This window comes from Heptranchias perlo, chromosome 23 (assembly GCF_035084215.1).
Source record: "Heptranchias perlo isolate sHepPer1 chromosome 23, sHepPer1.hap1, whole genome shotgun sequence".
In the NCBI taxonomy this organism is placed as follows: Eukaryota; Metazoa; Chordata; class Chondrichthyes; order Hexanchiformes; family Hexanchidae; genus Heptranchias; species Heptranchias perlo.
This window is the reverse complement of record NC_090347.1, coordinates 9,734,933-9,747,770: the sequence shown is the minus strand read 5'-3', so window position 1 is coordinate 9,747,770 and position 12,838 is coordinate 9,734,933. Positions and strand designations below refer to the sequence as shown.

The following is a 12,838-nucleotide window of genomic DNA, read 5'->3' as shown; positions in this document are numbered from 1 at the left end:
TTTTTTTGTCAGAAATCTATGCCTATGAAAAGTGTAAACAATTTTACAACACCAAGTTATAGTCCAGCAATTTTATTTTAAATTCACAAACTTTCGGAGGCTACCTCCTTCCTCAGGTGAACGATGTGGAAGGAGGTAGCCTCCGAAAGCTTGTGAATTTAAAATAAAATTGCTGGACTATAACTTGGTGTTGTAAAATTGTTTACAATTGTCAACCCCAGTCCATCACCGGCATCTCCACATCATGACTACCTATGAAAAGTGACAGAAGAAAAATGATCCTGATTGGCCTCAAGTAAGACTTGAAGGATGTCCCAGTTGGGTTTGCAGATTGATGAAGCAAGTGATAACCCTGAATTTACTTGCAGCAGCCTTTATCAAAATGGAAGGTGAAATACAACATAGCTAAAGCTAATACACTGCAGTGACAGAAATGTTACTGGCTTTTCAGAAGTTTGACTAACCACAACAATATACCAATTTGTTGAAGTCCAGTTCAATGAAGTGCATAAGCTTTTATCTGCCACAGTTTTAAAAATTTTCCCAATTACTGACATGGCCAAAATTTATCCCTCAACCAACAACACTAAAACAGATTATCTGGTCATTATCACATTGCTGTTTGTGGGACCTCGTTGTGCACAAATTGACGACGTTTCAAAAGTACTTAATTGGCTGTAAAGCACTTTGGGACGTCCTGAGGTTGTGAATGGCGCTATATAAATGCAATTCCTACCTTCCTAATTAAATGCAGGATTCAAATATGACTCCTGTAAAACGTTATCTAGGGGTTGCAGTGAATGTACGTTGGAGATGGTATAAGAGGCGGGTAGTGTTTTGAAAACTGATTTCATTTGGTACCAGTTAATTGGATATACGTTTGAAGTCTTTGCGCCCTCTGCGGAGTTTCGCTTGATGGGAGTGCCAATTGAAAAGTTGACCCTAGAGTCACCGATTTGCAGGACTCCTGATTTTCTGGTCATTAAAAGCAAATTGGGCCGGCAACATACATGCTTGATTTTCTGATCTGTGCTTCTGCTGAGTGAGACTCCATGCTGGGAGCAGGGTCTCAGAATTTTCCCATTTTGCTGCTCCAGCCTGTTCCTTGCCTCTGATCCCTCAATCCAATATAAGGAAGCCATGATGTGGAGATGCCGGTGATGGACTGGGGTTGACAATTGTAAACAATTTTACAACACCAAGTTATAGTCCAACAAATTTATTTTTAATCCCACAAGCTTTCGGGGGCTTTCCCCTTCCTCAGGCAGTGTGGAAATGACATTTTCGAATCCTTCGCATTTTAAGATCACAAAACAATGCCTGGTGATTACTGCCCGTTGCCAAGGCAATCACAGTGAGCAGACAGAAAGGTGTCACCTAAAAAGGCCACCGAATATACAAACCCCCCAAAAAAAGAAAGAAAGAGAGAGAGAGAGAGAGAGAGAGATAAGGAAGACAGTCAATGACCCGTTATGTTAAAAACAGATAACATTTGTTCGCTGGTGGGGTTACGTGTAGTGTGACATGAACCCAAGATCCCGGTTGAGGCCGTCCTCATGGGTGCGGAACTTGGCTATCAATTTCTGCTCGACGATTTTGCGTTGTCTTGTGTCGCGAAGGCCGCCTTGGAGTATGCTGACCCGAAGGTCGGTGGCTGAATGTCCATGACTGCTGAAGACTGCTGAAATGTCCATGACTGCTGAAAGCTCTCAAGACCAACCGCAACATCGTCATCAAACCAGCGGACAAAGGAGGAGCCATCGTCATACAAAACAGAACGGACTATTGCAAAGAAGCATACCGACAACTGGACAACAAGGAAAACTACAGACGGTTACCCGCAGACCTGACCAAAGAACACACCCATCAGCTCAACAAACTGATCAAGACCTTCGATCCAGACCTTCAAAACATCCTACGCACTCTCATCCCACGTACTCCCCGCGTGGGAGACTTCTACTGCCTCCCAAAGATACACAAAGCCAACACACCCGGACGTCCTATCGTATCAGGCAATGGAACCCTGTGTGAGAACCTCTCTGGATACATCGAGGGCATCCTGAAACCCATCGTGCAGGGAACCCCCAGCTTCTGTCGCGACACTACAGACTTCCTACAAAAACTCAGTACCCACGGACCTGTTGAACCAGGAACACTTCTCACCACGATGGACGTCTCGGCACTCTACACCAGTATCCCCCACGATGACTGCATCGCTGCGACAGCATCAATACTCAACACCAACAACAGCCAATCTCCAGACGCCATCGTACAACTCATCCGCTTCATCCTGGATCACAATGTCTTCACCTTCAATAACCAGTTCTTTACCCAAACACACGGAACAGCCATGGGGACCAAATTCGCACCCCAATACGCCAACATTTTCATGCACAAGTTCGAGCAGGACTTCTTCACTGCACAGGACCTCCAACCAACACTATACACCAGATACATCGACGACATTTTCTTTCTATGGACCCATGGTGAGGAATCACTAAAGAGACTACACGATAACATCAACAAGTTCCATCCCACCATCAAGCTCACCATGGACTACTCCTCAGAATCAGTTTCTTTCTTGGACACACGAATCTCCATCAAAGACGGGCACCTCAGCACCTCACTCTACCGCAAGCCCACGGACAATCTCACAATGCTCCACTTTTCCAGCTTCCACCCTAACCACGTCAAAGAGGCCATCCCCTATGGACAGGCCCTGCGAATACACAGGGTCTGCTCAGACGAGGAGGAACGCGATGGACACCTACAGACGCTGAAAGACGCCCTAGTAAGAACGGGATATGATGCTCGACTCATCGATAGACAGTTCCGACGGGCCACAGCGAAAAATCGCGTAGACCTCCTCAGAAGACTAACACGGGACGCAACCAACAGAGTACCCTTCGTCGTCCAGTACTTCCCCGGAGCGGAGAAACTACGCCATGTTCTCCGCAGCCTTCAACATGTCATCAATGATGACGAACACCTCGCTATGGCCATCCCCACACCTCCACTACTCGCCTTTAAACAGCCACCCAACCTCAAACAAACCATCGTTCGCAGCAAATTACCCAGCCTTCAGGAGAACAGCGTCCACAACACCACACAACCCTGCCACGGTAACCTCTGCAAGACATGCCAGATCATCGACACAGATACCACCATCACACGAGAGGACACCACCCACCAGGTGCACGGTTCATACTCCTGTGACTCGGCCAACGTTGTCTACCTCATACGTTGCAGGAAAGGATGCCCCAGAGCATGGTACATTGGCGAGACCATGCAGACGCTGCGACAACGGATGAACGGACACCGCGCAACAATCGCCAAACAGGAGGGTTCTCTCCCTGTCGGGGAACACTTCAGCAGTCAAGGACATTCAGCCACCGACCTTCGGGTAAGCATACTCCAAGGCGGCCTTCGAGACACACGACAACGCAAAATCGTCGAGCAGAAATTGATGGCCAAGTTCCGCACCCATGAGGACGGCCTCAACCGGGATCTTGGGTTCATGTCACACTACACGTAACCCCACCAGCGAACAAATGTTATCTGTTTTTAATATAACGGGTCATTGACTGTCTTCCTTATCTCTCTCTCTCTTTGGGGGGTTTGTATATTCGGTGGCCTTTTTAGGTGACACCTTTCTGTCTGCTCACTGTGATTGCCTTGGCAACGGGCAGTAATCACCAGGCATTGTTTTGTGATCTTAAAATGCGAAGGATTCGAAAATGTCATTTCCACACCGCCTGAGGAAGGGGAAAGCCCCCGAAAGCTTGTGGGATTAAAAATAAATTTGTTGGACTATAACTTGGTGTTGTAAAATTGTTTACAATATAAGGAAAGCTAGGATAATCAACCTCTCAGCAATGCTCCTTGAATCATTTCTCTCACTGTGAGTAATGTTAGTTTACTAATTCAAGTTTGAGGGGAAAAATAACCCAACAAGAAGTGTCTCAAGTACTTCCAGCTGCTTACCAGCACTGACTGGATGCTCAGTCTATGGACACATACTAATCTTGACCCTGAAACACCGGAGATCTGAACATACCGTAGCTGATGCAGTAATGTCACATGTAAAATTTTCCAGAAGAAATGTGCATTGTGAGTGGAGGGAATGACTACAGCCTGTACACATTTTTGTGCTATTGAGCTGATATTTAAAAATTTGAATGTTGAATCCCCTGATTTTGCGTGCAGGCATGAAAATGCAAAACATTGTGCAACAGAATAAATTGAAATAATCTCAACCAAGGAAGGATGGGGGGGGGGGAGGGGGGTGGGTGGGAGTGGGGAATTTACTGATGTATATAATATATATTCTTTACCACTCTTAGTTATGTTTCTTCTGTTTACTTTATAATGGCAGCTTATTGTTGATAAATAATGATTCCGTTGTTGAAATGAATGAGACGTGGAGCCTTGCAATTTGCAGGGTATAGGTGGTGTGATGTCAGCAGTATTCTGTACTGATTTTCATTGGGAATTCCAGCCAGCAGAAGCTACTGAAAGTACTGTCAAAACAAGCTTAGTGAGGAAATTTTGTGTTGATGCTAAATAGGGTTTTAAGATGCCATTCACCAAAATGGCAAAGAAAGTGACTAGTATTTTTTTTAGGGGAAAGTAGTTCCCTCGGCTGCTAGAATATTGAATAATTTTAATTCATTCTTGTTGGCTATTTTTTGCATCCTTTGATATTTAAGAAGGGTTTCCAGGTGAACCAACCAAATGGGGTAATCACTGAAGCTGGATTCATCCTTTGCAGAATCGGGTTTGATTTAAGACAAATAAGGTGTTGAAGTGGGAGCAACGTTGTCTTGTAAAAAATTCTCTCTGAAGCTGTGCCTTGAGATGTCAGGGAAATACATTATTAAACATATCTTCCTTTACATCATGTGCATTGATACTGTACTCTAAGTCTGAGTGTAACATGCAGTGAGCCGGCATTCCTGAATTAGAACTGTGCTTGCACATCACTGTTTATTTGCCAAATTGATTTGAATTTGGTTTTAACCATTGATGAACACAATGCAGCTCAAAGTATTAATTACGGGGGACAAGTTTGTTGGGCACTCTTTATTAAACCTTTTTTTAAATGCTAATGCAAAGTACTTGCAAAATTTGCACTTCAGCTCTGAAGGGAAAACATTTTTGTGGTGCTCTAGCAATGTTATGAGGCCAAAATGCTACATCTAGTGCACAGAGTTGGCAAAATTGCTGTTCTCTGCAGCAGGGCTGGGAGGAACACCTCCAAATGTGTGACCTATGGTTTCCCCTGGTCGTCCACTACTACTGTCTATTGAAAGCAAATTAGAACCTAGTCAGTCATAGGAATTAATCAAGATTAATGCTGAAAACACATCCTGCAATTTCACATATCTTGCTTAACCAGTGTGCGGAGAAAAGGTTGGGAGTGTCTCTCCCTACTTTCAAAAGACCAAAGGCCCTTCTGTGAAAATATAAATTTTCAAAAGGGAAAAAAAAATGGTTTTATGGTGTAATATGTTTGGTGCCCCAAAAGGGAGTCTTACTTTTAACCGACGCAAATGCAATTTTGTGGCTAACTTTTTAAATGAAGTCCAACTTGCTATTTCTATATGGTCTCAGAATTTGTTGGTTTAATTGTAGAAAGCTCCAGTTTATTCAGCAAAGTATGAGCTGGTGTGTATATATATTTATGTACATGTATGTGTATATATGGAATAATTGATCTTCACCTGCAGCATAACACTGAAATTCGCTTAAACTGTTTAAGCAAGTGGAGAGTATTCCATCACCTCCTGACTCCCCAAAGCCTTTCCACCATCTACAAGGCACAAGTCAGGAGTGTGATGGAATACTCTCCACTTGCTTGGATGAGTGCAGCTCCAACAACACTCAAGTAGCTCGACACCATCCAAGATAAAGCAGCCCGCTTGATTGGCACCCCATCCACCACCCTAAACATTCATTCCCTTCACCACCGGCGCACTGTAGCTGCAGTGTGTACCATCCACAGGATGTACTGCAGCAACTCGCCAAGGCTTCTTCGACAGCACCTCCCAAACCCGCGACCTCTACCACCTAGAAGGACAAGAGCAGCAGGCACATGGGAACAACACCACCTGCACGTTCCCCTCCAAGTCACACACCATCCCGACTTGGAAATATATCGCCGTTCCTTCATTGTCGCTGGGTCAAAATCCTGGAACTCCCTTCCTAACAGCACTGTGGGAGAACCTTCACCACACGGACTGCAGCGGTTCAAGAAGGCGGCTCACCACCACCTTCTCAAGGGCACTTAGGGATGGGCAATAAGTGCTGGTCTTGCCAGCGACGCCCACATCCCATGAACAAATTTTTTAAAAATTTGTACCAGCGCCTTCTGATATAACATTTTGCTGGGCATTACTGGATATAAATGTTTGTCAGCAGTTTGGACAATGGAATGGATGGAAAAAAAGCAGTTTGTTGTAAAGCGTTGTGACACAGCGCCCACAGGCTGTGGTTTTAAAAACTTCTCCAGTGCTACAAACTCTGGCCGTAGTATTTTATTCATAGCATGTTTTTGTGAAGCCTTATACAAGTTGCATTCGCACAGTAGTGATTCCGACAGTAAAGGTTGAAAGTCCGAGCCCCTACAATCTCTTGTGTCACTGTGTTTTAGGTTGTGTTTGCTTATTGGAACGACTAAGGCACCTCTCACACTGCTGACGTGATTCCTTTTGCATTTGAAACTCGCTACTGGGCATGTGATATCAGTGATAACATTATGTGGTGCTATTTTTAATGTTGCAAATAAGAACATACAATCAGGGATTTTAATAGAACTCTTTTTAAAAAAAAAAAAATTACTGAAGTAATGTTAAATTGTTCTGGCTTTTATACTTTTTTCAGAAAGTGTCAATAGCAAAATAAGACAACTTAATTTATTTTTAAAAATGGAGAGGAATATTAAAATTTGCAAAAAGCTCTAATTTGCATTCACAAGGGAGCTAATGGGGAGAAACACACACAACCTTTCTGGTCCTGCATGTTTTGCAGCTGCAATACTCTTAATCAAGATGTGGAGATGCCGGTGATGGACTGGGGTTGACAATTGTAAACAATTTTACAACACCAAGTTATAGTCCAGCAATTTTATTTTAAATTCACAAGCTTTCGGAGATTTTCTCCTTCCTCAGGTAAATGTTTCAAGATCTCGAAACATTTACCTGAGGAAGGAGAAAATCTCCGAAAGCTTGTGAATTTAAAATAAAATTGCTGGACTATAACTTGGTGTTGTAAAATTGTTTACAACTCTTAATCAAGGCAATTTAAAATCAAAGCGTACCTGTTTTTCTATGTAGAACATTATTCCCAATTTAATGCGATGGAATTTATATTGTATGAAATAAAATGCCAGAGTTGTTGTTTACAACTTAATTTTAGCCCAGGTTTAAGGAAAATAGGCATAAATGTATTCTGCTGCAGCATGGGAAACCTTGGTTCGAATCACAGCCTTAGTTTCTGGTGTTAGTATGAATGTCACCCAGCTGCCCATCATTGTTATAACGCACTACGCAGTGGCCAACAAAAAGCAAACTAAAGAAAATCCTGTAGAGATGTCAGCAGATCACCCAGCTGCCTTTTCTGTGACTGACCAGTGGATGATAAGGGAAGAGTCAAGTTGAAAATAAGTGTTTAGCACCACTAGGTAAGCCAAGATAAAAATGTGTCAAATGTACATCCATCTATTTTTAATTTAAAAAAACATTGAAGCCCATCAGTGATACTCTACTTTCCATCCCAAGGAGTCAGTCAGATTCTAATCCTAATTGTAGGTGAAGCATGATCCCAGGGGAAACAGATTACCCCCCCCCCCCACCTCGCTTTTCCTTTTAAGCATTGACACCTCTGCTTAGTAATGACAGTGACCTAGATAAAATCTGTGAGAAGCCCAAGTGCAAATGGCAGCCAAAACTAGTATTGAGACCCAGACCTACCTGTTTACACAGTACAGCCTACAGCAACCATTGTAGTTTAATTTTTTTTATTGATCTACATCTGCTTAGATGTGTCCTTGTTTGTGGTTTATTTCAACATACTCTTTGAAATTTCATTGATTTTGACGTCAGAGGGCAGCTTTGCAGTGTTAAATATAGACGTGTACTGTTTAAGGACACCATATGAATAACAACTTTGTTTTTGCGAGGATATTTTGACATTGTTTGGGAGTGGCAGAATTTGCTTAGAAACAGAAGTGGATTTTGGCAACTGCAACAAACAGATTTTCTATTTATACCTGTTTCATTTACCAACAACAAAGTTGTGCCATGGGCAGAATTGGGCTTAGCTGTGATGCTCTCCACGGATACATGACCGGATGACTGTAGAGGCTGCCTCTTTAGGAGGGGTGAAATATTGGGTGAAAATGAGAAGGAAAAATAAAATCATCACTGTTCATTACTGTCATCTAAGGTGACTCCATTATTAACAGTGAAGGCATATAAAACACAGCCCTCTATAACATTGTTTTGTATGGGTTCCCAGAGATGATCTTGGAGGGGATGTCTATTTTGGTAGTTTTGTCTGGCTTCGAATGGATAAGATTAAAATTCATTAATAAAACAGACTTGCAGTAAAGAACTCGTGTTCTACTGGTCTGCAGGCTTTTTTCAGGAAGCAGTTGTTCAGTCCTAGTACAATCTCGAGTCCATTTGATAAAACAGATGTTTTATGTTCAGCGCAAGAAAAAATGGGCAGATTCAACAGGTGGATCTGAAACATTTCCAGTACTGTACAACTGCCATTTTGAAAAAAATTCTTTGTTACTGCATAGCAAGAATGTGCAACATACTGAGATAAATGTGGTGACTTTGTTAATGAAATTAGATTTCCTACATTAGGTAAACTTATCAGAAACTTTTCAAAAGTTAGTGATACATTTTGTAGATTTTTACCAAACTATTGTACCTGGTCTGAAAACTTCAACCACCCAGGACCAATGCAGAGTATAAATCTAGCCAAGAATCTGCATTGTTGAGGTGGATAGTGGTGTATGTGGCGGAAGCTAACACAGACTAGTCTAACTGGAATTAGCTGTTCTTTTGGATTGAGTTAGTCACAAACAGATATGGAAATAATGCTAGGATTTTGCAACCAAACCAGCTACAGTGCTTTGTAAGCACTATAATAAGTATCTTTTTATGTTGTGTGTGCTGTTTGTTTTGGCAACAAAATGAGCCCCACTTCCCTCCTCTTCCCCCGTGGTCTCAAGCCATACAAGTACTGCAATCTGCCCAAGTCTCACATCTGTGCAATCTGGTAGTGTAAGGGACTGCAGAGTTGAACCTGTATGAATCTGTTTTTAAACCCATTTTACCATACTGCTCAATGTAGCCCAAGTCCTGCAAGATGGAGGCCAAAACAAGCTCTTCCAGTGTATTCTTGTTTTCATATTTGGGCGTACCATTGATCGCCTTTTGGACTCTGGGTGCATGCATAATCCTGTCCGCACGCCTATTGAATGTACCATTGTCAGGACAAAATTTTGCATAATGATGCATATTTCTATTTCTTTTTAAAAAGCTTCTGGTCTGTGTTTTCAGTGATGAGTTCCATTCCATATGGTTGTCACAAGTGCTGTAATAAAGGCTGTAATTTTCCCTTCCCTCTCCAAGATGCTTCACTTGTGATATATCAAATCTTAATATGATGGGCTTAAAATTTCAGTTTAGGGAAGTGTATTCTGAGTGAGGGTACAACACAGCTTCAGGAAAGGGAGTGGCCCAGAATTAGGTTTGAGCATGTCTGAACAGTCTAAATTGTAGGTTTAGATTTGCAACATCGTCAGCTTTCCAAATGCAAAATTCTTACCTCTTAGTGGCCAATTAGAGTGCTATTGATGATATCTAATGGAATGCCTGGAGGCTATGTGGCAGTAACCTCTTGACCAAGGATAACAGTCACAGTTACTTGGGAGAGAGGGAGACTAGAAAATATAAACATTTGCCTGAGGAAGGAGAAAATCTCCGAAAGCTTGTGAATTTAAAATAAAATTGCTGGACTATAACTTGGTGTTGTAAAATTGTTTACAATTAGAAAATATAAGTGGAAAAGCTATTTGAAAAAAGAGAAAGCTCTGAGGGCATAGTTTAAATTGTAGATTTTTGTTCAGCGTTGCACCTTTTTTGTACCACAACTACCTTAATCATTATGCTCATATGTTATGCGGATGCTGTACCTGTCAGTTCTAAACTGGTTGCAATAGTAATTTTAGCTCCAGTTTGTTATTTTGCAGGGGATGTTTTGTTCCAGATGGCAGAGGTCCACAGGCAAATCCAGATTCAGCTTGAAGAAATGGTGAGTATTCCTTTTTAAGGCAGTGTTGAGTGCACGGATGGATTCGCTAGAGCTTGTACCTGATGAGCAAAGATTTCTGTCAAGTGATTTATGTAAATTAAATTCTGTTGTATTTATTCTTGTGAAGGGGATACTTCAGAGCTGAAATAGCTAAAAATGACTATGCTTTTGCCAGATTAGACACTCACATCTGCGTTCAAATCCGATTTGCCTGTTGAGAGAAATTTGATTGACATTTAGGCAGCAAATTAAAATCATGACTGCTATATAGCAGTTTTATTTTACTCAAGTATGAATCACAATTGTCATCTTTGCTTGTGAGATATATAATAAATATATAAGATGCAATTCTTGATTGGGGGAAGAGAGGCAAAACAGAATTGTAGTATGCAATTGACAGGGCAAAAATCCAAGTGTGTGTGTGTGTGTGGTAGAATTATAGCTTTTAAGGAACTGAACTTGTGTAGGAGGGAAGCATCACTTGTACATGACTAATCTGAGGGATCCAAGGTACAATCGGTGTCTCTGCAACGTGGGTGTGTGTGACTATGTGTGTGGGTGTTCAGGGGGCTCCTTGTGCTCTTCACATTATTGAAATTGAATTTTGTAAGTCATACAGCTGACGTTTTCTTGCTGTTACAGTTGAAAGTGTTCCACGGTGAGCTGCTGACGCAACTGGAGCAGAAGGTTGAGTTAGATGCCAAGTACTTAAGTGTAAGTTTCGGGCTGAATTCTTTGCTGTCCTACCATTATGATTAATAAGCTCTTTTTCATCTTTCAGTTCACTTTTTATCTTGTAATATTACATTTAAAAAAAAAACCTGGTACGTTTTCAAATACAAAATAAACTGACGGCATGAACTGATTACAAGATTGTAATCTAATAGGGGTGCAGACTGTCTAAGTGTTATGAGCTCAATGGTTGAATTGCAGCATTGAAATTGTTCTTATCCATCTGTTATTTATAAGGAAAGAGTGGTGGTTTAAAAGAATTGTGGCTTGGGAAGCTTTTTGGGCAGACTTGATCCCTGGACGATAGAATCATAGAATCATAGAAGTTACAACATGGAAACAGGCCCTTCGGCCCAACATGTCCATGTCGCCCAGTTTATACCACTAAGCTAGTCCCAATTGCCTGCACTTGGCCCATATCCCTCTATACCCATCTTACCCATGTAACTGTCCAAATGCTTTTTAAAAGACAAAATTGTACCCGCCTCTACTACTGCCTCTGGCAGCTCGTTCCAGACACTCACCACCCTTTGAGTGAAAAAATTGCCCCTCTGGACTCTTTTGTATCTCTCCCCTCTCACCTTAAATCTATGCCCCCTCGTTATAGACTCCCCTACCTTTGGGAAAAGATTTTGACTATCGACCTTATCTATGCCCCTCATTATTTTATAGACTTCTATAAGATCACCCCTTAACCTCCTACTCTCCAGGGAAAAAAGTCCCAGTCTGTCTAACCTCTCCCTGTAAGTCAAACCACCAAGTCCCGGTAGCATCCTAGTAAATCTTTTCTGCACTCTTTCTAGTTTAATAATATCCTTTCTATAATAGGGTGACCAGAACTGTACACAGTACTCCAAGTGTGGCCTCACCAATGCCCTGTACAACTTCAACAAGACATCCCAACTCCTGCATTCAATGTTCTGACCAATGAAACCAAGCATGCTGAATGCCTTCTTCACCACCCTATCCACCTGTGAATCCACTTTCAAGGAGCTATGAATCTGTACTCCCAGATCTCTTTGTTCTATAACTCTCCCCAACGCCCTACCATTAACGGAGTAGGTCCTGGCCCGATTCGATCTACCAAAATGCATCACCTCACATTTATCTAAATTAAACTCCATCTGCCATTCATCGGCCCACTGGCCCAATTTATCAAGATCCCGTTGCAATCCTAGATAACCTTCTTCACTGTCCACAATGCCACCAATCTTGGTGTCATCTGCAAACTTACTAACCATGCCTCCTAAATTCTCATCCAAATCATTAATATAAATAACAAATAACAGCGGACCCAGCACCGATCCCTGAGGCACACCGCTGGACACAGGCACCCAGTTTGAAAAACAACCCTCTACAACCACCCTCTGTCTTCTGTCGTCAAGCCAATTTTGTATCAAATTGGCTACCTCACCTTGGATCCCATGAGATTTAACCTTATGTAACAACCTACCATGCGGTACCTTGTCAAATGCTTTGCTGAAGTCCATGTAGACCACGTCTACTGCACAGCCCTCATCTATCTTCTTGGTTACCCCTTCAAAAAACTCAATCAAATTCGTGAGACATGATTTTCCTCTCACAAAACCATGCTGACTGTTCCTAATTAGTCCCTGCCTCTCCAAATGCCTGTAGATCCTGTCCCTCAGAATACCCTCTAACAACTTACCCACTACAGATGTCAGGCTCACTGGTCTGTAGTTCCCAGGCTTTTCCCTGCCGCCCTTCTTAAACAAAGGCACAACATTTGCTACCCTCCAATCTTCAGGCACCTCAC

At 42.1% G+C, this 12,838-nt stretch overlaps 1 protein-coding gene across 4 annotated transcripts in view; it reads left to right on the top strand.

Annotated features, from left to right (window-relative positions):
• LOC137341076 (BAR/IMD domain-containing adapter protein 2-like) overlaps positions 1-12,838 on the top strand; it is a 97,792-nt gene that overhangs the window by 44,199 nt on the left and 40,755 nt on the right. For all 4 annotated transcript variants that reach the window (XM_068003982.1, XM_068003983.1, XM_068003984.1 and 1 more), the window contains 2 exons: positions 10,268-10,329; positions 10,972-11,043. In XM_068003982.1, coding sequence (XP_067860083.1) covers positions 10,268-10,329; positions 10,972-11,043 — 134 coding nt within the window. The remainder of the gene's footprint in view (positions 1-10,267; positions 10,330-10,971; positions 11,044-12,838) is intronic.